General features: G+C 39.3%; 2 protein-coding genes across 11 annotated transcripts in view; one reads left to right on the forward strand and one right to left on the reverse strand.

Moving 5' to 3' along the window:
- The window catches only part of LOC133849420 (uncharacterized protein CG43867), a 184,522-nt gene that overhangs the window by 92,927 nt on the left and 65,606 nt on the right, over nt 1–25,989 (forward strand). The window lies entirely within an intron of this gene.
- LOC133848715 (uncharacterized) lies at nt 8,793–10,303 on the reverse strand. The gene is made up of 2 exons (XM_062284372.1): nt 9,956–10,303; nt 8,793–9,850 (listed from the first exon to the last, which is right to left on the reverse strand). Exons 1-2 carry the CDS (start codon nt 10,269–10,271, stop codon nt 9,810–9,812), a joined length of 357 nt encoding a protein of 118 aa, XP_062140356.1. The 5' UTR covers nt 10,272–10,303; the 3' UTR covers nt 8,793–9,809.

Genomic DNA, 25,989 nt, shown 5'->3' on the forward strand with positions numbered 1-25,989 from the left:
ATATATACTAATATACCAAATATACGTTTTAGTATATGTATATTCGAAAAATATACTTTTCAGTATATTAAATTCGGTATATCTATGTCAAACGTATATTTGGAATATATACGAATTCCAAATATACGTTTGACATAGATATACCGAATTTACTTTTCAGTATAATATACTGATATACTAAATATACGTTTCAGTATATTATTACGTACTTAAACTCAAATATACGTTTCAGTATATAGTATACATTCCGAATATACTTTTCAGTATATAATATTGTATATATTTCAAATATACGTTTGAACATATTATAACATAGATATACAAAATTTACTTTTCAGTATAATATACTGATATGCTGATATACTAAATATACGTTTCAGTATATTATTACGTACTTAAACTCAAATATACGTTTCAGTATAATATGACACTTATGTATGTACTGAAATATACGTTTCTGTATATTGAGACATATATATCATTAAATATGTATAAAATACAGATTGTCAACAACAACATAGAATACAAAAGCCCTGGCCATATCGAATTATGGTAAAAGTTATTTCTCTTACTTTTATTATTCATAATTTTTCATAAAAACTAAATAGTGTGATATTATAGCTACAATATACCAAATTAATGTACCAAAAATATTCTAAAAAAAAAAAACAGCGAAAGCCTTCAATCGAATATCGACAGACTAACACTTTTAAAATATACCATAGAATACGAAATATACTAAACTGTCAACCATAGCATGAAATTTCGTCTATATTTTTGTATAGTTTCTGAGTTCTAGGGGACATTGCTATATCGTTTCGTTATAGTACCTTCCTACCCTATGGGTATCAGGTATAATTATTTCTGTCTTTTATTTTCGTGCCATTTGTAATAAAATTTAAATAGTGCGGTATTATAATTAAAATATTCCAAATTAATACACCGAAATAGATACTTAAGAGACACAATCATCTATATTTCGTATATCGATATATTATCACTCGTAAAATATACCATAAAATACTAAATAAAATGAATTGGCAACCATCAACCAACAGCATCTTTAGTTTTTTATAGTTTCTGAGCTCTACAAGTTAATATGGATAGATAGACTTTGCTGCATTGTTTTGTTAGAATTCCCTTAAACCCCCTTATTCCCTTATATATCAATAGTTTTTTCGACAGCCAGTGCAAAGCTTATGAATTCAAAATGAATGTCTATTAAACTTCTAATTAACTTGGTTTATCTTAAATGCTTTTCACTAAACAAGTTGCTTAAATTATTGCCTATTGCTTGATTAATTTGATTATATATATAATATAACCATAATTGTTGAAGGCAGCTCTACTCAAAATTGTAGTATTTTAAATGTGTGGTCAATTTAAATGGCTAAACTGGAAATTCAATCCCCGTTTCCAACTCACTGCTTCCCCTCTGCTGCGCGTTTGCCTTTCAGCTTGCATATGTGATATGCACAGGCGTCAAATGTTAGCGGCAATGTCAGCAGCAATAGTCCTGCAGGATACTTGTTGACCGCTCGTGCAAATCTCATGAAATCACAATGCACTCTCTGTCCACTGTGTTAGTGTTAGTGTTTGAGTTTTAGTTTGTTTGTGTGTGTGTGTGTGTGTGTGTGTGTGTGTGTGTGTGTGTGTGTGTGTGTGTGTGTGTGTGCTAATGATAATCATGAATATTATGCTGCTTGTTTGGGTGTTTTGCTGAACACTCGATGTTTGGCCCCTCACCCCCCTACCCCACTCGATGTTTGCTCAACAAAATGTTAATACTATGCTGAGCGCAGCGTTGTGTCCCCAAAAACTCCAGTGTGTGTGTGTGTGTGTGTGTGTGTTTTTTTTATTTCGACTTTACTCTACTATTACTAGTTTTAATATGCTAACGAGATATACAATATAAATAAATTATGATGGGTATAGGGCAGAGCGATCTCCTGTGGTACGGCCGTGAAGCAATGCTTCACAAGAGACATAGCGCCACCTATTCCATCGACTCTCTCCTGGCTCTCTCCATGCTTCGTTGGGTCTGCATCACAGTTGACACAAACTCGCATATCACGACCCAGTTGCCCACTGATTGCAGCATAAGCGGGACCAAGTTTCCCACCGCAATCGATACGCCAAGTGCCCTTTCCAAGTCATTGCGTAGTGATCCGTATATCTTGCAGGCGAACATAGTATGCTCAGCATCCTCCAGTGTTCCACACTCAGAGCAGTTGCCAGAAGCTTCATGACCAAAGCGGTGCAGATAGCTTCTGAAGCATCCATGGCCGCTTAGCACCTGAGTCAAGTGGAAGTTGACTTGGCCGTGCTTCCTGCCGGTCCATTCCCCGATGTTCGGGATGAGCCGATGCGTCCAGCGGCCTTTTGGAGACCTATCCCAACGTCTTTGCCACCTCTCTAGGCATTCTTGCCGTCCTGCCGTCCGCACGGTTCGCGTTTCGGCGTTGCTGTGGTACCGGGAACGCAGCTGCCTATAGGTATCAGCTCGCTCTCTGGCCATTTCCACAAACGGAGGTACACCAGCAATGACGAACGCAGCGTCCTCAGAGATTGTGCGGAATCCGCTAATGATGCGGATGGCACTCTTCCTGAACGCTGCCTCCAGCCCTTGGCAGTAACTCCTAGTGTCCAGTGCTCGAACCCATACTGGTGCCGCGAACAGTGCGATGGATCGCATGGCACCCGCGATCAGCGATCGTCGCAATTGTTTTGGGCCTCCAATATTCGCCATGAGCCTCGAAAGTAGCCGGTTCATGCCTGCAGCTTTATTGCTCGTCGCTTCCAGGTGCTCTCGAAAGCTGAGCCTTGTATCGATCCATACTCCCAGATACTTAATCGCTCTTTTGGACGAAATAGTTGTGCAACCAACCGAAATTTTCGCTACTTCTACACGTTTCCTGCTGCTTATCAGCACGGCTTCCGTTTTATGCGGCGCAAGTGCCAGCCCAACTGAGACAAGCCACTGCTGGATGGTCGCAATTGCTTGGTTGCACACACTCTCGGCCTGCAACAGCTCCTTCCTCACGACAAGGACAGCGATGTCGTCTGCGAAGCCAACCATGTGAGTGCCCGGTGGGAGGGTTAGTCTCAGGATGCCATCATACATGGCATTCCACAGAAGAGGGCCCAAGACCGACCCTTGTGGAACACCTGCCGTCACGACGTACTCCTCTGTACCAGCGCTTGTCTCGTACAATAGCCGCCTGCAGGATAGGTAGCTACGCACGATTTCCAGAAGATAACTCGGCACTTGGAACACTGCCAGAGCCTTGAGAATGCAGTCCCAACGAGCCGAGTTAAAGGCATTCTTGATGTCCAGCGTGACCATTAAGCAGTACTCCTTGGCTCCACCTTTCCATCTGCTGCCCGCTATGGCGTGTGAGGCGATCTCCACAACTCTAGTCGCTGCGTCGACTGTCGATCTGGCCTTGCGAAAACCAAATTGATTTGGCGATAGGTCACCTCCTGCGGCAATAGCGCGCTCCAGCCGGGTGCATATGATTTTCTCCAACATTTTTCCCGCATTGTCAATGAGGCAGATTGGCCGATATGCAGCAGGTTCGCCCGGATTCTTGCCTGGTTTAGGAGCAGAACCAGTCTCTGCGATTTCCAGATATTTGGAAAGACAGCCTCCTGTAGACACCTGTTGAACATGTCAACGAAGATTTCCGGCCTCAGAGCGCAGGCGAGCCGAAGAGCTCTCAGTGGAATGCCATCCGGCCCAGGCGCCTTTCCCAGCTTCATGCTTCCAGCGATAGTACTTATCTCTGCACTGGTAACTAACTCAATTGCCGCACTATTATTGGATGTGGCGACATCACGATTTCGCACCGTCTCACCAGCTGTAGTCGGAAACAAGTCACGGACAATGCAGTGCATCACATCATCCGGTGGCATAGACGCTTTGTGTGCCGAGATCTTTTTAGTGACCAGTTGATACGCCTTCCCCCATGGGTCGCTCTCCAAAGTCTCACAAAGCTCGATGAAGCATTTGCGTTTGCTCGCCTTGATGGCATGTTTCAGAGCTTTCCGCCTCTCTTTGAATTCGCGCTGCCACGATGTGTAGGACGGTCTGCCTCGCGATCGCTGGTAGCATCTTCTCACGCGGTTGCATTCCCGCCTGGCGGTGGCGATTTCCTCATTCCACCAGTACACTGGCAGATGGTGATGGGTGGAAGATCTTCTGGGGGGCATCGTGTCTTTGCATGCTTGCGCTAACGCATGCAATGCTATCGTAGCCATCTGCTCGGCGCTTCCTGCCGCTTCCATGCACTGGATGCGAGCGCTGAAGCGCAGCACATCCATCTTATCCGCGTTGAAGCTAACCCATCTTGATGGGTCACTTGTATTGCTGGGGCGCCGCCCGCCAACTTCGCACAGAATGGCACGGTGGTCGCTAGCTGTGTAGGCGTCGCTCAAGCGCCAACGTGCCGAAGGCGACAACGCGCTGCACACGTAAGTCAGGTCGACTATGGACCCCACGCCAGCTCTGCAAAAAGTCTGCTGCGTGCCCTCGTTCAAAAGGATGAGATCCAGCATTTGAAACGTCTCCGTCACAATCGAGCCTCTCGCATTTGTGCAGGACTGCCCCATTCCATTGCCCATGCGTTGAAGTCGCCGCCGACAATTAATGGGGAGCGGCCTATAGCATCTGCTGCGAGTTCATCCAGAGTGCGCCCGTATTCCTCCAGAGACAGACTGGGGGCCAGATACACGCTGTAGACCCATGTACCGCCAATTTTTGCTCGCACAAATCCACGTGCAGCATGCTCGTGTCCGAACTGCAACGGTGATTTGCCGCACACCCAGATTGCTGCCTTGCCCGTAGTATCCGCTGCCCAGACTGAGCCTGTTACCGCTCTGTACGGTTCACTTATGATAGCTACATCAGCGCTATCGTCTCGCACTGCTTGCTGAAGAAGATCATGCGCAGCTGCACAGTGATTTAGGTTGAGCTGGACTACTTGCATGAGTGTGCTTTCGTTGCGCTCTTTGCTACCAATGGGCAATTGCGACTACCAGCCTGGTGGTTTAGCTGTTTGCTTCCGTTTGCGCTGCAAATGTAGCAATTCGCTGCGTTGGTGCACGATGCCACTTTGTGTCCAGGTACTCCACATCTTAGACAGCAGTTACTCCTATCTATGAGATTTTTGCATCTGCTGGCTATGTGCCCGATCTCAAGGCATTTGAAGCACCTCGTCCTCTGCTCTTGCTCCACAATTCTGCAGCGAGACCACCCTACCTTGAGTTTGCCCAACTCAAGGATTTTTGGAGCCCATAGTGGTGGCACCTGAAGAATAGCTACCTGCGTGCCTGCGTATGCCGCTCTCAGGCTCTTCAGCTGGCACACGTCGATAGGAACGCCCGCTTGCGCATGCACTGCTGCCAACACTTCCTCCTGTCGCGTGAGTTCGTCCAAGTCACGAATAGCAATTGTGGTCCGCTGGGTTATGCTGCGCACCTCTGCGCAATCCCCTAGCACGTTCTCGATTGCGTCCTTCAGTTTGGAAGTACTGTCCAGCCCAGAGCCGCCGAGCTCCAACAGAAGATCTCCCTTGGCAGTTCTTCGCGCTGTGATCACGCTATCAGCGACATTTTGCAGCTTCCCATCCTGCCGTCTGGTAACCATTGAGAGCACGTCACTATAGCTCATCTCTCCTTTTGCACTGACCACCAGTGCGTCAGGGCGTGGCTTGGTAGTGGTCCTCTTCCTCCCCGTGCTTTTCGCCTCCACAGTAGTCCACTCGGCGTGAGTTACTGCTGTTTTATTTCGCTTAGGTGGAGTTTTCCTCGGCTCCGCCTCGGTATCCCTCTGTCTCTTGGGCGTTGCCGACGGCTTGATGCCGGTTGCCGCTGACACGACTGCTCTTGGGGCCGCTTTATCCAATGCTCCTTCAGTGGCTGTGTCTGTGGTGACTGTGACGCTTGCCTCTTTACACAGCTCTGTTGCGGCTCGATGCAATTTCTGCATTCTTGCCAGCTTGCTCCTCATCTTTTCATTGATGTGCCTCTGTGAAGCAAACTGCTCGGAAAGGCCGTCCAGCTCCGTGCCCAAGCGCTCCAACAAGTCTTTAAGCGACCTCTTCCCACTGGTTGGGTCAGCAACAGGCACAGTGCGTGTGGCCGCCATATCGGGATCCGGCAACACAGCGACCGCCGACGAGCTTGCTGATTCCTCGCTCCTGCTCCTATTGTCGCCCGTTTGATTATGGCATGCATTTTCATCTATGCTGCTGCCACACGGGAACTTAGGCCTGTTAGCTGCTGGTGGTGGTGGTGGTGGTGTGCGCTGCATCGCCGACCCACTCTTTTTCGGCCAGGCCACTTAATAAATTAAGTGTTGGACTTTTCCGATCTTGGTGGATTCGAACCGTGGATCGCTGAATAGTCCGCGCCTCTACGCACTGCGCCACTGCAGCTGCACTCTTTCAGCGGAGCTTAATGCGAATATTAATTAGCCGCTCCTGAAAGTATGCAGATATTTTTGCACTTGTTGAGCTTTGCGCTGTGCTTTTTTTAAGCTTTGCGCTGTGCTTCCGATTGACCGACTGGCAACGCCAGAGCGCCCAGTCTGGCTGAGCAGCTGATGGTAGTGCAGCCCTCGTCGTCAGCTGATCGTAGGAGTGCAATTGCTATTGTTTACCAGTAGTTGTCGTCAATTGCACTGGAACCAACAACAATTTCCCTCGCAGCCGTCAACTCTACCAATGCGTCTCTTGGTGACGCGGCTGCCTACGACGTCCAGCAGCAGATGCCCCGACCGACCGTGAGTACCCAAGGGTTGAACACTGCTCGAGCTAACTCGTAGACACTTTTTTTAGGTTTTCCGACTTAATTTGGCGATTTCCCGAGCGATCGAAAGGAGCGTCTCCAAAACTCGACCGGCTTGCGGAAAATTCAACTACTACTATGTGTGTGTGTGTGTGTGTGAGTGTGTGTGGCATATACACAAAACTCGTGCAGCACTGTTTAAATATTTGATTAGCTTTGGCTGCCAGGCGTCGACCTTTTCAACTTTGTTTGTTGCCTTCTTTTATTTTTTGCTCTGCTTTTTATCCCCCATTCTCTGTGCGTGTGTGTGTGTGGTTGAAGAATGTTGCACACAGTTTTGTGCGCAATGAAATCAACTTAATTAAAGTTAAACAAGCAGCTAATCAAATTTTTATTACATAGTCTTAACCAAGCGCATTCCAACTCCCTGTTGCCAAGAGTCAGTCTTGCGGCCAGACAGTTAACTAAACGTGGCGTAATTTCATTTTAAAAATGCATGTGCCACACCGCGTGTGTGTTTGTGTGTGTGTGTGTGTGTGTGTCTGTGAACTTATGCTAAACTATTTGAAGGGGGCGAGAGAGAGAGAGAGAGAGAGAGAGAGCGAGCAAAGCCAGTTGCAAAATAGTTTGTTTGCTGTGCGTTTTCTTTTATTTTTCACCCATTACTAAATGCCCTTTGTGCACACAGTCAACTTGGTTGACTAAAGGTATTTTTTGGCATTTATATTCGTTCCATGCTTTATTCACTTACAGGGTATTTGCTGGTCAAGTAACTCTGCGCTCTATCTGTTATATACTGCAATTTAATTTAGCTTCAGCTTAGAGCTAAATGTATCTGTAGCTTTGTTTATGCTTTTGAACTGTATCTTGTTAGCTACGTATTTACTGAAACTTTTTGTATTTCTACCAATAGGGTAGAAGAGTATTATAACTTTGTGCCTGCAGGACATGTATATAAAAAGCAGAAGGAGGGATCTCCGATCCTATAAAGTGTATATATTCTTGATCAGTGTCAACAGAGGTCTGTCTGTCTGTCCGTCCGTTTAAACACTTAAATCTCAAAGACTATAAGAGGTAGAGCTCTAATTTTTTTCCCACAGCACTCGTTAGTGTACACGCATCTCCAGTTTGTTTTAAATGTTCGTCACGCTCACTTCCGACGCCGCAAATCGACTTAAATCGAATGGATGCTTCATTTTCAAGAAAGAGTCGCAATCGGTATATTCAATAATAACAGAATTATTCATGATTCCTAAAATGTTTGTGGCGATCCGAACAAAATTGTAAAAGATATTTAAGAAATACTTTTCATGTAGTAAAATCTGGTATATAATTCGGTATATTTTGCACTATATGGTATATTTCTATTGTAGTATTAATTTTGTATATTTTAAAATGAATACCACACTGTTTTGCTTTTATTCACAATAGGTAGTCAGTATCTCACAGTCGAGCACACTCGATTGTAGCTTTCCTAAATTGTTTTCTAACATAATTCGTTATGCATTGGTTTTTTGCTTTTCATTAGCAGCTGCCTCTGCTTAATAATGTAATATTCGTTTCCACTTCAAGTGCAACTAACTAAGCTTAGTAGTTTCAAACTGTTGTTCTTTCGCTTTTTGCTTAGTGGCATCTACTCGCTGGCACTCTTGAGCCACCAGGCACGCCACATATTTGGCGTACGCGTCTCATAATCATCCACATTGTAGTTGTCATCGTTCTCACAGGGCCAGCTATAGGGACGCACAGCGAGACTGAGTTCAGAATAAGGACTATTGCTACGCATTGGCTGCTGAGTGATTGTGATCCTTTTCTCAGCATGCAATTCCATCAGCTGAATGTCCTGGCAAGGCAGTTGCTGCAAAGGCTCTGCACAGCAGCAGCCACAACAGCACTCAGAGCACATGAGGCAAGGATTAGACTTGGGAGTGCAAAACAATAATTTATGAAAATACAATTAATTAAAGTTTATAGACAGCAGCTTACATTAACTTTCTCCTCCAAAAAAAACGTCCCCCTTTGGGGCAACTGCAATTGTTGACTGTGGCAAGGCGATTGTATTGCCATATTTTATATAGACGCACACACTGTAAACAATAATCTGTTTGAGGCTTTGTTTTGGTTTCGAGGACGCCACACAAAACTGTTGTTGATTGAGCTTAAAGTGCCAGACGACGTCGACGGCAATTGAATTCATTCGAAATGAATTTGAAATTCAAACGAATTGAATATCGAATGCAAACACCGTCGCCCATGGCAACAGCTGTTGTTGAGTGCTTGGTAAACAATTAATTTTATAATTTGATGCCAAATGATGCGCTTATGTTAATCGAACTCGATAACTCCATAATTATGCTGCTCATTATAATAATTTTGATCATTATAAATACTATATACATACAATATATTTTATCGTTAACATTATAATTATGCTTAATACTGTTGTGCTGTCAGAAGCTGCTGCTGCTGCTGCTGTTGATGTTGATGTTGCGATGTGATTATCGAGTGCGACAGGCGAGGGATTGATTGAACGGAGGAAGGAGGAGTAGGAGGCGGAAGGGGGAGGAGTTGTGTGCTGGTGTCAACGTATTGTGTTACCAATTTGCAAATGCAAATGCGATGACAGCGAACGACGAGAGAGAGAGAGAGAGAGTGAGAAAGTAACATGGTTAAATGCTGACAGTTGGCCAAATGGCTGACTGAATGACTGACTGACTGACTGAATGCCTGGTTTAGAGTTCGGATGGATGTGTGTGGAGAACAGTTTCAGATTGATGACGAATAGAAAATCTGTGTCTGTGTCTGTGTGTGAAATGCTAGCCCATATCAAAGTCAGCTTTGAACTTTGAACTGCGCGTGTGCCCGATTGAGTTACCCGTAACCGTAACCGTTAGCCGTGATTTTGATGAGTTTATCCATCACCTGTGTAACTGAAACTCATCTCTCACTCGAGCAGAGTCACATTGCCACATCTCCAGTTTCTCCCCAGTTTCTCTCCATTCTCGATTCTCCATTTGCTTTTAGTGCACTGAGTAACGCGCTCCGTTGCCCAACTCCACATCTGTAAAGATTTCAATTTCATCTTTAAAGGCCACGCCCGAAAATCGTTCATGGTTGCTGCTGCTTGTGACTGCTTGTGGCAAGTCATCAGCTCTCGTCCGCTTGCCTTCATGCACATCCGCATCGATGCTCAGCTCTTCGAGATGTGCCGGCGAATGCGAACCACGCTCTGCACTTGCAACAACATCATTCTCCATTCGCATCTCCATTTCCGGCTCCATCACTCGATCATCATCATCGTAAACATTATTTGGCGGCTTGAGTAGCTCACTGTGAATAACAGCCGATTGTTGTTGTAGCTGTTGTTGCTGGTCTTCCAGTTGATGTTGTTGCTTCTCGATCCGATCAGCAAGGGTTTGCATATCCGTTTGATGCTGCTTGAAGCAGAAGGTCATCAGAAGGCAATCGACAACGTGGCACATTGTTTGCTGGTCAGGCTACAACTGCGTCCAATTCACAATTTTATACTTGCCCCAACCAGTTGTTGTGCACACACACACACACACACACACACTTAATTGAAATTCAAATTCAATTTTCGAAAACTTAAATGTGTGTTCGGTGTTTGTCAGCTGTTTGCTTATCGATCGAGGTCAAAGCAGCTGCCGCTTGGCAATGGCAATCGCAAAAACGTAACGCAATTCACCTTCCACTATGGTAAGCAAACAGTTTCAATTTCAATTTCATTTTCAATTAGCCCAAAAGTCGCAAATTACAATTCACACACTTTCCGTTGCCTATTCTTGTGCGTCGACAAGAAAGTCCTCCCCTTCTTCCCCTTCCCTCTCACAAGCTGAACAAAACTTTTGGCTCTAATGAGTTTTGTAATTATGCAAAGTTGACTATAATTACAGTTGGCTCAAAAACGCCAACTTATATAAAAAGAAGAAATTAAAGAATACAGCCAAAAAAAAAAAAAAAAAATGAATACATATAATACATAATAATATAGAAATGAAATTGGCTTGGAATAAAGAAGTTCGCTCTCTCTCTCTGTCTCACTCTCTCCCTCTTTCTCTCTCTGTCGCTCTCTTGAACAATGCGAACTCGAGATGAATGCGACTTTCGAAACAAAAACTCCCCCAAGCAGCTGGCAAACTTATAAACAAAGTGTAGCATTTGAAATTTGAAAATTTTGGCATTTGCAAAGCGATTTCATTATTAATATAATTATTATAATTTACGGGCGAAAAAGCAGTGAGGCTTTTTCGTATTATGTTTGTGGCTGCTGGGTGGCTCAAAAAATTGATTGTAATAAAGCAAACAGTTCATTAATCTTGTCAAAAGCAAGGCATTCTGTGTTTGCTGGCAAAGTTTTTGCTGTTGACGATTGAGTTATATTGACAACATATTACGTATACGTAATATGTGATTAAATTGCAGCTTTATTTAAAATTATTATATATATATATATATATATATATATATAAAAAATTAACACAAAAATTTATATCACGACTAAAACAAAATATATTTTTACTAAAAAAGAGTGAACTAGAAATATTCAAAATTTACTTGAACTATATTTCAAATATACAATATAATAAAGTTATAAATATTTAATAAACTGCGATGCCTATTTTCCAATTCGGTATATACTTAAATTAAAAATCAAAATATATATTTATGAAGGCAATTGACTCATAAATATTTATATTATGAAATATACATATATAAATATATATTAATTTTAAGGTAGCAGCAAATAAAAAAATGTATACGGGTAATTCCATGACGGATTTGTCCCGTGTAAGACTCTTTACAATGAAAATAATATAAGCTGAAACAATTTTATAAATATGTGAATGTTATTCTTAAAGCTTTAGATAAGCACTACATTTAGAGCTAAGATTGATTTTAGGAACTTGTTCTGTTTTACGATAAAATATATAAATTCGTTAATTTTTTGGTGGCTTTTTGTAAGCTGAATTTGACTATTATGTTGGAGTTGTTCTCTGTGGCTGTGGCTGTTGTTGTTGCTGCTGATGTGGTTGTTGTAGCTGTAGTAGCTGTGCATGTTATGTAATGTTAGATGTCTGTTCGTCTGGTGCGTGCGTTGTCGCCGAGCCACATCATTGCGGTTTCACTTGGCCTCCCACTATACACACACACACTCTCTGTGTGTTTGTGTATGTTTTCAGGTTCATTTTAGTGTTGTTGCTCTTGTTGTTGTTGTTGTTGTTATTGTATGCTTGTTTATTTGGCTTTAGTCTCATGGCTGTCAAACCAAGCGCATAACCGCAAAGCACAAACGCACACACGGAGAAACAGATAGAAACCGAAAGCAGAGGCAGTTCCCAGATCTAATGTCTCCAAGGGAACGAGAAAGGATGGGGGGCAAAGGGATTCACCCCGGCCGGAAAACTGGCAATCGCATTGCACGTTTTGTTGTTGGCTTTGCCACGCAGCTATTTTCAATTTGTGTAGCATACTTTTGAGCGGCGGCCAAAAACTAAAACGAAGCTGCAACAGCAACAACAACATCAACAGCAACTGCAAATCTCATTTACTCACTTTTTTTTCGTTGCGTTCTTTGTTCACTTTTGTTGTTGCTGTTGAATCCGCATCCCAATTTCGTACTCTGCACTTGATTCAACCCCAAATTGAGAACCCATCCGTTTCGTTTCGTTTGGTTTGGTTTTTTTTTGTGTGTTGGTTTCTGTGGTCCTGCGGTTCTTCTCCCTCTTCTCCCTCCTCTCCCCCTCCCTTTACTTTGTCCAGCTGCTGTCCCTGCTCAGCTCTGAGTTGTCTGCTTCTGTTGCTGTTGCTGTTGCTTCTGTGGTCATGCCCACTTGATGCGTATTTAATTAACGTTAATTGAAATTGATTTATGTATGCAGTGTGCGTACGCTTTCCCCTTCTCCACCCCCTTCGCCAGCCCTTCTAATCCGCTCTTGGCAAAAATATGCTGTGTGAAATTTACGGCAAGTTGTTTTGGGTGTCGCCAAAGCAAAAAAAAAAAGACTGTGCGGCAAACTGAAGCATGAAAAATTTGCGGCTTCATTAAATTGATTAGGCAAAATAGAATTCAATGTTGTTTGTTGTTGTGCCACAGATTTGCAGCAAGTTGATACAATTCGATTAAGCAGCATAAAAAGTTACTCAATTAGCCAAGAAGAACAAATTGCACAATCCGAGAGAATATTTAGCCAGGTTAATGAATAATGATGACATATAAAGACAGAAAAGTGAAGCAATTAAAAATCTTAAAAGAAATGCAAATTATATGAATAATAACTGAGACAGCTATTCATAGAAATTAGTCTGAAATTTGTTTTATTTTATTACAACTTGATAAATTATGGAACTTAAATCTCATTTTATACCCACTACCCGACAGGAAATTGCTTACCTTCTAGTATATATTGAACTCTGTGGTATATTTTGAATGCAGTAATTCAATAATATACCAAATATGACATTTGGTATATTTTAGTATTTTTGTGGTATTTTATTTGAGATGTTTTAGGTAATTTGACAGACAATCTGGTATATTCAAAGTAATCTCGAATGTAATATATTATCGATATACTAAATATGTCATCCGGTATATTTCAGTATTTTGCGGTATACCATTTGGCATAGTTTACTTTGACTGATAATCGAAAATAGTTCTTCATCGACATAGCTTTTATATATTTTAGTATTTATGCGGTATTTTATTTGATATATTTTAAGTAATTTGGTATATATGGCATCCGATATATTTCAGTATTTTACAGTGTGTCATTTTGTATAGTTTGCATTGACTGACAATATGGTAGATTTTGACCTTTATGGTATACTTCGAAAGTAGTTCGTAGTAGTATTTTTTGCGGTATATTAATTTAGTATATATTAGTAATAATACCGCTTTATTTTGCGTTTATTCAAAATGGGTAGCGGGTATCGCACAATCCAACACACTCTTTTTTTAAAGTCTTTTATTTCAATTTGCATTATATACATTTGCTTCTATCAACTGCTGAAACATGAAGACAATTAATAGATAGCTAATCTTGTTTAATTAAAGAAATGTATTAAGCTTAGTTGTTTTATCTTTCGTTCAACAGAGAACTTTCATTCGTTTTATAAATTTGTTATGCAAGCTTTTACACATGAAAAGCATTTCAATGTGGAATGTGAGTAATTTGAAAAGAGAGAGAGAGAGAGAGATAGAGAGAGAGCGAGATGATGGGGATTGCAATTTGATTTCAGTTGCTTTTTGATGTAAAACTAATCAAATCAACGCGCAGCAAAGTTTCTGTGTGTGTGTTTTGGGTTTTTGGTACGGAGAACATAAAATTAACGAGCGGCAGCCTGAAAGTATGCGATGCGATGCGTTTGCGCAATTTCCACATCATTAATTTTTTTCATTTGGCTAACAAAAACGCAGCAAAACAGCAATTGCAGAACGCGCCAACTGTTTTGCCCTCTAACCACACCTGACTGCCTCACCCCTCCCTCCACCTTTCTCTTTCACCTCCACCACGGGAAAAAAAAAAGAAAACATTAAAAGAGCTCACAAAACACATGTGAAATTGGCAGTTTGTTGTTGTTGTTGTTTCTTGTTTTTGGCTGTTTTGTGTAGCTTTTATGTTGATTTAATTAGAAAACGCAGCAGGCGCTGCGAATCTTGTTTTGCTTTTGTTTTTGTGTTTTTATGGCGCAAAAGTTGAGGAGCACACGAACGAAATCGAAGCAGCTCAAGCAGCAGGAGAAACAAGAAACAAGAAACAAGAAACAAGAATAAACAAAGACAATAAAATGCAGCTTGGGGGAAGGGGAAAGAAAGTCTCGTAAATTAGAAATGGCATTTTATGAGTGCGCCAAATAAATGTATTGCATACTTTTAGGCGGATCAGAGCGGCGAACGCATAAAAAGAGGTACATTTGATACTTGGCCAATAAAATCACTTATACGACCTGTTAACCGCTTCCTATATAGCCTTTCATTTTGCCTTTTGCCTTCAATTTTACTCATGCACTTCTCTTCTCTTCCCTTCTCTTCTCTTTACAGGTGAGTTTTCGTTACACAATATTTCGAATGATGAAATTTCGTGTGCCCGCCAGCTGTGAACAATGCGGAAAGATGCAATCAAAAAAAAAGCTTTTGTGAGTACATAACCCAGCAAAAACAAACTGAAATAAATATCGAATTCAGTTGCATAACTAATCAAAGATGGTAGCAAAAGTATCTCTGCTGCTTCTGCTGCTCATTTGCTGCCAAGCACAACTTCTGATCATTAGTCGAAAAACTAGTTGTAGACCACGAAAAAGTCGAAAGGCGAAACAACAAAATCAAATACAATTTCCTTTTTGCGCGCTTGGCTTTTCTAATTCCGGCAACAACAACAAATGAAACGTTGTCTGGAAATTTTCCTAATTATGCGTTACCTGCACGTAGTTCGCTTCCCTCCCTCCGGCCTCCCCTTTGTTCTTGCTTGTGGAAGAGATTTGCAAATGGCATGCACTACGCACGACTCCCCTTAGGATGAATGCCTGCCTCTCCCTGTGCCCCTCCCCTCCTATTGTTGTCCAAGCCAATGGACCACAAAAAAGGCGAAACAATAGCGAGCAAAATGGCGCAAAAATGTCGAAATGCCAGCAAGAGAATCTACAGAGGGGGAAAACACGCTATGTAAATTTGTGTCTGAATTGTGTGTTTGTGTGTGTGTGTGTGTGTGTGTGTGTCCCTCTAATACACACACACACACACACACTCGCAAACACAGACACACTTAACGTTTCTGTGATTAACAATTACAAAACAGCAGCAAAAAGCAAAAGCAAAACCAAAATAGAAGGAAACCTCAGAAGCGTTTTGCCGTATCCCAAAAAGCAGCAAACAATATGCTAGTCTCTCTCTCTCTCTCTCTTTTTGCCCTGGCCAAGGAAGGGGGAAGGGAGGAAGCCTTGGCACTCGCTACGTGCGTTGCCATAAGCAATTTAGCTAATTTTCTACAACGACTAACGCAAAATAATCGAAGCGTAAGATAACAAAAACAGTTGAGCGAGCTTCTCGTTGTTGTTGTTGTTGTTGTTGCCACGCCTCTTGTCACAAAGCAGCTGAAAAAACAAACAACAACAAAAATATGCAATACATTCATAATGAAAACACAGCAGTATAAAACCGCGGTCATGGCTGAGCAGATGGCAAACAACGTTCGTTGCTTTTAGCCAGATTTTGGTTGTTAACATTTACAAATTTCATGTCATGTGACGGCCAATTGAATACCCTGTAAATATGCAATACATTTTATGATCCCTCAAAATAGTCTTGTTTAAGGTAACATAAAGAAATGTTATTGTTTTATTGAAATATCGAAAACGATAAAAAGATAAGCCAAATTGAGTAAGACCTTCTTCCATCGAAAATTGAAAAAAAAACTTAAATAAATTAGGTAGTTAGGTCAACAGCTTACTGATTGTTTGATGTAGTAAAATTATTCGAAAGTTAATTCTTTAAAAATTCAATGCAAAAAATATTTTGTATAAGATTTGATGACAAATTGATTTAAGTTCTTAAGTATATTTCATAATCTTTTATTTTATAAAAATTGGTTTGTCAATAATAATCGAAATTATGTAAATTCCATGATTTATTGATTGTCGTAGAAAAATAATTGAAAATATTTGTGACAAAAAAACAAATAAAAGCAAAATGTTGAAAATTAAATGAAAAATAAATATTAAATATTTATATCATAAATTCATCATTAAAGTACTAAATACATATAAATGCAATAAAATGATGATTATTATTGTTAAAAATACTTTATTTATATCAAAAATATTAAAATATTGAAAAATACTAAATTTTTACATATATAAATATGAAATTGATGTATGTACCTTTAAAAACAAATTTTATATTCGTATTAATACTTATTTTGTATTTATATAAATATGAAATGTATATACATTAAACATTAATTGTAGTTGCAACGAAATTAGTTTTAATGTTAACAAATATTTTATTAGAATTTTCTTTAATTTTCTTATTTTTTTTTTGTTATTTACTTTTTTTTATAAATATTAAAAAAAAATTTTAGTTGCATCGAAAAGAGTTTTAATTTTTTAAAGTATTTGTTTTTCGAATTTTTTTGTACTTTTCTTATTTTTATATTGCTTACTTATTTAATGAATATATTCTTCAAAATTTGCAGTCACGTTTTATAAATATATTGCAATCTTCTATTTACATAGCATAAACAACAATCACAATTTTTGTTTAGTTATATGAAGAAGATAATTAGGCTTTCAGTTGCTTTAATTAGTACAGTATTTTCTCGCAGTGTATTGCTTTAGCTCACACTTGCATTTGTTTGTGTGTGTGTGAATATTGATTCCGAAGCACATTTAAATCTATTTTCTGCACAACGTGTGAGTGTTCATCATTTGCAATCGACTTTCGAGCAATATCCGAACTGCATAAATTCAAATTTTGTCTAAGTAGTTTTCTTTGTCTGTTCTCCAGCTGCTGTTGTTGTTGTTGTTGCTGTTGTGGCTGCTGTGTTTTGTTGGCCAGTGCATAAACATAACAATAAATGTAATGTGCTGTTGTGGAGTGTAGTTTGTAATAATCATCATCATAATCATCATAACGTTGCTCTTTTGCTCTTTGGCTTCACTTTTTGCTCCTTGGTCAGGTCCTTTAATAATCGTTGCTTTTTATGCCATTGCACAGGCTGAGAGGGGGCGTGGCAGAGGCGTCTCTCTGTGCAATGGAGCAGCTAAAAATCAAATTTGCCTTCGCCTCCTCCCCCCGCTCCATGTTGGAAATGCCATTTGATTGAATTTTAAATAACGCCTCAAGACGTTTCAACTTGTGGCATGGAAAGTGTCGCTGTATGTGTGTGTGTGTGGCGTCTGCAACAGATTCCAGCTGCCAAATGCCGTTGCTGTTGTGTGAAGTGCAAGCGAACGGAAACGGAAATGGCATTGAAACGTACACACAAGGGTTAAAGCGAATGAGGGTGGCAAGAGAGAGACTAAAACAATGCAAAAGACAACTGACAAACACTTTCAACTGATTTTCGTAGTTCCTCGCCCTCTCTCTATCTGTCTCTCTCTCTGTTGGCAACCTGCCTGGCTTGTCTTCCTCCTCGAGTCCTCCTCCTTTCGCTTGATGTCCTGCCAGACATCCAAGCGAAGAATCCCTCGCCGGACTCTTGTCTACGTGTGTGTGTGTAAGTGAATTAAATAAATTTTGTTTGAATTCCCCCGTTGGCAAGACAAATGCGCTTATTGACTTGAAACGGCCGCGCATAAATTTTCCAGCTGCTACTTTGCTTTCGTCGTCGTCGCTTGTTTCCACCTGTGTCTCTCGCTCCTCTGTATAAATTAAGTGCAACTTGCTTTCCAGCTGCCAACTATCGCTGTCTCCTTCTTGTCTTTCCCCTTTTTGCTGTATTTTTTTTTCCAAGTGGCAATGTGCTGAAGATTTGCAGCTCAAGTCAGTTTGACAGTTGTCCGCTCGACTTCAGTTTTGTCCGGCACTTAAGCCAGAACACGCAACGCAACGCAACGCAGCTCTAAGCACTTAAATTGATTGCACTCGTCTTGCATTTGCAACAACTACAACTACAACTACAACAACGGCAACAACGTCTACGTCTAATAGGTCCTGCAACACATAATCTCATACAGAAATAAATGCATAAATCTCGTTCAGCTTTCAGCTTTCAGCTGGCAAGCTCGACGTAGCGTACATAAAATGAAGGAAACATGCTCGTCGTAGTATCAGTCTTCAAAAGCAGCAAAGCTAATCAAATTAGAGAAATATTTTATAGCCTTATATGCAAAGCGAAACTTTAAACTCGTGCATAGCTTTAACTTTTTATTATCATCAGTTATTGAGCAAATATCTATTTTCTATTAGAACAATACTGCTTTTAATGTTTTTTTTTTCCTGCGTTGCTTTTTGAAGCCTTCCCAAAATTAATGCTAAAATGGGATGCGTAAATCTGAAATTTTGCGAAAGGAACTTCAGGTTGTTCATAGCTGTTACTTTTTTTTTAATTATCATCAATATTTAATTGATTTTTGTAGTCCTTTTCATTGAAGAAAAAGAAAGCTACACATGAGTATGTTCAACTGTGAGATATCGCTTCTTATTTTCAATAAAACCATATTCTACAAGTATACAGTAAAAAAACTAAAATATGCCAAAGGCTTTATTTGGTATATTGATATTGTACTACATTCAAAATATACTATACAAAAGAATTTCTTAAATAACTTCTAAAATTTTTATCTGATCGCAAATTTTCTACGCTATGGGTATCGGTTGTAAACAATAATGCTAAATTTATATAATGAATGCAAAAAGCAATTGCCTTACATTTAAAAACAACTTCAAGTTTGTGTATACTTTGATCTATTTTTGTACCTCATTAAAAAGTATTGAGTATATACATAAGTATCTCTTTACCATTAGAGAGCGCATTTCTTCCTTCTCTTCTACTTTTGTTGTCATTAGCAAATGGAGCAACGTTGTCAATTAAGAATGTAATCGTATAATAAACAGGCACATCTTTAAATTAATTAATGTTTGTTTTTATATATGTTCTATATTCAATAGAAACTTTAATTTCATTATCAACTAATGAGCAAGTATTTGCCATTAGAACAATTATATTTGTGGTGCTTTTCTTATTGCTATTGCGCTACTAAAATTTACCAAAGGCTATAATTAGTATAATTATAATTTATATAGAGTTCAAAATATACCATATTCAAATTATACCATAGAGTACAAAATATACCAGATTTTCAGGCAATCTTACTTAGACCCGTAGCAAGTACGCGTTTTCTCCCATACAAAAGAATTTCTTAAATAAGTCTATTCATAAAGATTATAGTTATTATTATTATACCGAAATTCGCTATAGCTTGTTGGCTTACGGAGGTGAAAGTAGGCGTGTCATATACATTAAGTTCAACTTTTTTTTAACATCACCATTATATGTATATTGAACATGCATATCTACCTATTTGCTTTGCAACTGTAATATTTATAGTGTTTTTGCATTTCACTCTGAGTTTCCTTTGCAAAGTTGCTAATTAACAAATTTGCTGCTAAATTAAGCAGCGCAAATCTAGAAATCGATGTTAAATCAGAATCATTTTGCTTACGTCTTAATAATCAATCAAATATAAAACGTGCTGCCAGTTTTCTCCTATTCTTTTTCTCTTTCTAGCCTCAACCTCTCTCTTTTTTTTTTTAGGGGTGTCTCCCACTCTTTGTTATATCTGTGATGCCTTTGTATAGATTGCATTTCATTAAATTTCACAGTCACCGCTGGCAATCACGCGCCAAACTGCCGTCTGTCCCTCTCTCTCTCTCTCTCTCTATGTTTGTCTCTCTTTCTCGTCTTGCTATCTCATAATTGCGTAGGCGAGTTAGTACTCATTAAAATCGTTAATCGGTGTCGCTTTTATGTGTTTGCATTTGGAGGACTCTACTTTTAATTCGATGCCAGAGACGTAACTCGGCTGCAAGAAAAAACCGATTTGCATAAATTTACGCGCTATGATAGCCAGCTACAGTTGCTCCAGCTCCTCCTTCTCTTTCTCTTTCTCCTCTTCCCCTCTCTAACCACGTCTTGCTCCTGTCTAGCTGTCTGTCTTGCTCTGCTATTTCGATGAAAGGCAGTCGCCTGCGGGCGCTGTCCACGCCATGAAACGCTGACGATGAGGACATCCAAAAAGTGCCAGAGAAAGAGAAAGGGAGAGAGATAGAGAAAGAGAAAGCGAGTGTGAGAGTTGGAAATGAGAGAGAAAAAGACACTTAATTAAAATTTTTATTACGAAAATTTTGCTTTTGTGTCGATAATTTTATGCTTATCATCAGCAGTCGAGCTGGCGGCGGCTTCTAATTTGCAACATCAGCGCTTTGTCATGGCCACCTTGAAGCTCTCCCACGAAGGTGTCTTCTCTTCTCATTTTTTGCACAAAAAACGCACCGCGAATACAAAGACAAAAGTGCTGCGTAGAGAGTAGAGGAGAGTAGAGTAGATAGATGGGATAGATGATGTAGCCAAAAGCCAGCGGGCGAACACATAAAAACGGAAATTAAAAGGGAAGCCAACGCAGCTCGATTACTATTCTCCTGGCTTGCTCTTGGACTTGCACTTGGATTTTCTGTGTGTGTGTGTGTGTGTCTGCAACTTTTGCTTTGCTTTTTCTCTATATACAGTATATACTATATATTTTTTACGCTATTCGCACCGCTTGAATGCGAGCGGAAGTTTTCGCTTAATATGCAGGAAATTTCATTAAAGTTGCTACAACTTGCGCCCAGTCTTGTGTCACTTGATCGCTGTTATTTTTATGCTCGTCAATCTGGACGCCACCTGGGGGCATCAGCAACAGCAGCAACAGCAGCAGCAGCCACAGACGCAGCTGTGACAGCTGCGTGTTGTTCTCCTACCTCCAAAGTTGCAACCAATTAGCGTTCGCAAAACTTTTATACAAACTATAAAACGCTCAAGCACAATTTAAATACAAATTTCTGTCATTTGAAAATTTACGACAAACTTTTCTTAAATTAAAATTGAGAAGAATTCATAAAATATAGGTTTAGGTTTATGATATTTTATTGCAGATTTATTAAGTAAATCAAGCTGTGCAGCAACAAAGAACCGAACAATAGATTATATTGAGGCCAAACCTGCATCAAGCTCATTAATATGCATTTAAACTGTGATGATGTGATTCTTCATTAAAAGAAACGGGTAAAGAGCTGCAGTCGAGTGTGCTCGACTAACCATTTTCAATAAAACCATATTCTACGAATATACTCATAATATACTAAAATATACCAAGTATACTGTACAATTGTACCAAATATAGTGTACATTTGACATATTTTAGTATTTTTTAGTATACTACTATACTATACTATATATTTTATTCTACAAATATACTCATAATATACCACAAAAATACTAAAATATACCAAGTATCCTGTACAATTGTACCAAGTATAGTGTATGCTTGACATATTTTAGTATTTTTGTGGTATGAGTATATTTGTAGAATAAAATATATAGTATAGTATATTATAGTAGTATACTATATACAAATATATACAAAATATACGATATTGTCGGCTAGATCAGCTAAAATAAACTGCAAAAATACTTAAATATACCAAAAGGCAATTTTTGGTGTATTGATATAGTTATTGTATCTACCATAGCAGATTAAGCCTTAAAATTACGCTTGCTATTCGTTTCTTTTTTTTATATTTTCGGAGGCGGAAGTGGGCGTGGAAAAATATGAAACAATCTTGATCTGAGTGCAAACATAAGAAGTGCTGTTGATACAAAATTATAGCTCTATATCTTATAGTCTCTGATATCTAGGTGTTCACACTGACGGACGGACAGACAGACAGACGGACATGGCTATGTATATCAAGAATATGTATTTATACTTTACAAACATTTCCTGCAGGCACAAAGTTATAATACTCCTTTAACTCTATGAGTAGCGGCTTTCAAAAAAAAATTATTGGTGCACTACGAAAATAAGAAACTAGCTGACGATTTGCTTTCAATTCAATTCAGATTTATTTAAATTTTTGTATTTTTGCTTAAATTAGCATACTGCTTTCGATGTGGCAGCATATTTATTAATAATATATAATAAATTTAATAGTCAGTATGTATAATTGATAATGACCAGATTTAATTGTGCTGACAAACTGCGAAAGTAACCGAAAAACAGTTTGAGAGGCTGAGTGCTGAGCTAGCTTTCAAGAAGTGCTGCCTACTTTTAGGCGCTCGCTGAAGCAAAACTAATAGGCCCATCAGGAGGAGGAGGAAGGGGAGGAGGGTGGCAGAAACGAAGGAAAAAAAGGGTCTCAGCAACAATTGCCCCAATGAGTTGCTGCCACAATCAATTTGACAGGCAGCCATGTGGCAGGCAGACCGTCTGGCAACTAGCCAAAAAAGCTGCCAGCAATGCGCAGCAAAATGAGTTTCAATCATGAGAACGACACAATAACAACAGCAGCAACAACAACAACAACAACAACAACGGAGGTAGCCATAAAAAAATTTAAGCAATGCGGCATTTTACACCTTCGCCAAGGCAATGCAAGGATACCTTTTGGTGGCCAAGGATAAGGATACCTGACACCGTTTTCAGCTGCCAGAGTTTCAGAGTTCCAGCAGCCAGGAGCCATCAGTGCGGCAATCAAAAGCAATGATTGTTGCTCATAAAACGAAACGGTTATGTTTATCTGGCTTGCGCCCAAAGGCCGTCTCCGCCAACTCCTCCTCCCCATTCGAATTCCCCCCTCACTCACCCCTCTGCTAAGTAAAAGAAATGAGTGCGCGAAGTAAATATTTAATAGCAATACACCTCGCCCTTCAACGCCTACGCCTTCACTCTCCTTCTCTTTGCTTTCTCCTTCTCCTTCTCCGTCTCTGATCCGGATCTGGATCTGGATCTGGACCGTGCGTAGCTAATGGACTCACTCACTGTAAACTGTTACTGTTGTTCTTCTTATTGCTGTTGTTGTTTCTCTTGCTGTTTGCTGCTGCTGTTGTTGTTGCTTACTTTTTGAACAAGTGCAAATGCTTTTCATGGCATTTCATTTTATTTAATTTCTGTTTTATTATGATTATATTTGCAACGTGTTTGTTTGCTCTTACTTATCCATCCATCCCTCTGCCTTCATTTCGACTAACGAAAATTACTTAATAAAAAGTTTTCAACTTTAAATTATTTACTTCGCATTGCTTTCAGTATTTTTTGTTTTAGCTTCCAGCTGCTGTTGACTAATTGTGAAGATGGCATAAAAAAACTAGGCATTTAAATCTACTATCAAATATAGCCAATATTAATTCGTTGTTTACAAATAATGCATTAACTATTAACTATTATTATTATGCTTTGAATTATTTTTATTTGCAATTTCTTATAAATACTTCACTTTTAAACATAACTTAAAATTTGTGTAAATAGTTGTGTATATAAGTTCGTACCTCATCTAGTCTGATTTGTTTTTGTTTTATATTATTTTGCACAAGCTCAAGTTGACTTAATAAGCTATTGCAGTACATAAAATTTGGAAATATCGTTACATTTTATGAATTACTTCAAGAGTTTTGGAATAGTAGGAAAATATTTATAAGAAATCTAAATTAAATGTCTCATAATGTAGAAGAATATCAATAAACAACAAATCGCTTTTAGCATATTTTAGTATTTATGTTACATTTTTGGTATATTTTCAGAAGACCCACATAGATTTGGTATATTTTAACTATAATTCCGCACTATTTATCTTTTATGAAAAATGGTTGGCAATAAAAGAAAAAGAAATTATTTTTAAAATAATTCGATATGGCCAAGGGGTTTATTCTTTGCTTTGGTTCACATATTCTTATATACATATAATATACTGAAACATATATTTGGTATATAGGTATACTACTACATTGAAAATATACCATTTTGCTTTTATTGGGTAGGTGGTATCTGAAAGTCGAGCACACTCGTCAGTAGAAAGCTACTTGTTTTATTAAGATAATTATTATTATTTTAAGATAATTATAGATTCATAAAAAGATTTATTAAAAGTGCTAGTGGCATTTACAAACGACTTTATAAGAACTTTGTATTTACATTTACTAAATTTAGATAAATGTAAAACTACAGAAAGTATAATATTTGAAATATTATATTCCCCTTATTTAAATCCTTTCATTTGGCTGAACCGCTCCTGTGCACTGTGTGTTAAATTCGCTCCTGTACGCTGCGTAAACAGCAATAGCAATAGCAACAACAGCAACGGGAAACGGGCTAAAGCAAATGGCATAAAAATTGAAAATGAAACGTAACACGCCGCAATTGAAGAAACAAATGGAAGCCGACGTCGACGGCGACGTTGACGGCGACAGCGACGTCGCTGGCAAAGCGAAGCCAAAGCAACAAAAAGAAATGTAAGCAAAGCGGAAGCCCGGAAGCAAGCATCAGCCGTAGAATTTACCATAGCAAAATGCTACGAATAGGAGCTGAAAATGAACGTGCAGACATGTGCCGAAGGGGAAGGAAGAGAGAGATAGACAGAGAGAGGGGGAGGAGGGACAGTAAACGATAGTCAGTTAGATCTAAGAAGTGGTGCAGTCAGCAGTCGCTAGGTTCGACCCACTGAGCCACTGAGGCTCAGGCCGGCGTGGGTTTTTCGGTTTAACTTTGGCAAACGCTTACGCAACGATTTGTTTGTGCAGCATGCAGCATGCAGCACGTGGCACATTGCACGTTGCACGTTGCTCTCGAGACAAATGGCTGCGAAGCTGCCTCCTCCTCCTCTTCCTTCTTCTCCTCCTAGCTGGCAACTGCCTGACAGGCAGGTGGAGCAGCGATCAACCCAGCCAGCAAACAACAGCTACAGCAAGAGGCAACCTGCAACCTGCAACCGGCAACTTGCAACCTGCAAGTCACCAAAAGCACTGGGAAATAACACTGAGAGCTCACATTGAGCGCATAGCTTCGCTTCGAGAGTTTTTCCTTCTTTTCTTTTTTTTTTGTGTTTTGCTTCTCTCGTTTTTCTGCTCAAATTTACATAAAGCAAATGAACCTGAAATGGTAGACGGGCAACTTTACCAGAAAGCTGTAAAAAATGTGTGTGTATACATAGGAATCAGATAGACGACATTTAAATACACTTGCTTTTTCACTGGAAATGAGTTTGCTTTAGTTACATAAATATAAATAAACTGTGCGCAGTTAAAAATAAACAAAATATAAAAGCTGATTATTAAAACAATTTAAATTCCAAATTGAAAACTAAATAATACTCAAAAGGCAATGCAATTCCATTGAGTAAAAATTTCATTTAAAATACATTTAGCAGATTGAACAATTACAAAAAAAAAAACAACACTTTTAAATACTTCTAACAAATAGTAAGCAAAGCTCCACTGAAGGAAATCTCATTATTTAAAAAAGATTTGGTTCTCTATGAAGATATAATATAGAATGTTATTTCAAATATTTTTGTTAAATGACAATAAAATTCTGCTGAACAAAGGAATAGTTTAAATAATATTTGACTAACTGAAGAGTTACAGAATAAAAAGTAATTAAAAAGTAATTAATCAAATAAATCAGTGAAAAAAAAAAATTTATTTCTATATA

This window comes from Drosophila sulfurigaster, chromosome X, assembly GCF_023558435.1.
Source record: "Drosophila sulfurigaster albostrigata strain 15112-1811.04 chromosome X, ASM2355843v2, whole genome shotgun sequence".
In the NCBI taxonomy this organism is placed as follows: domain Eukaryota; kingdom Metazoa; phylum Arthropoda; class Insecta; order Diptera; family Drosophilidae; genus Drosophila; species Drosophila sulfurigaster.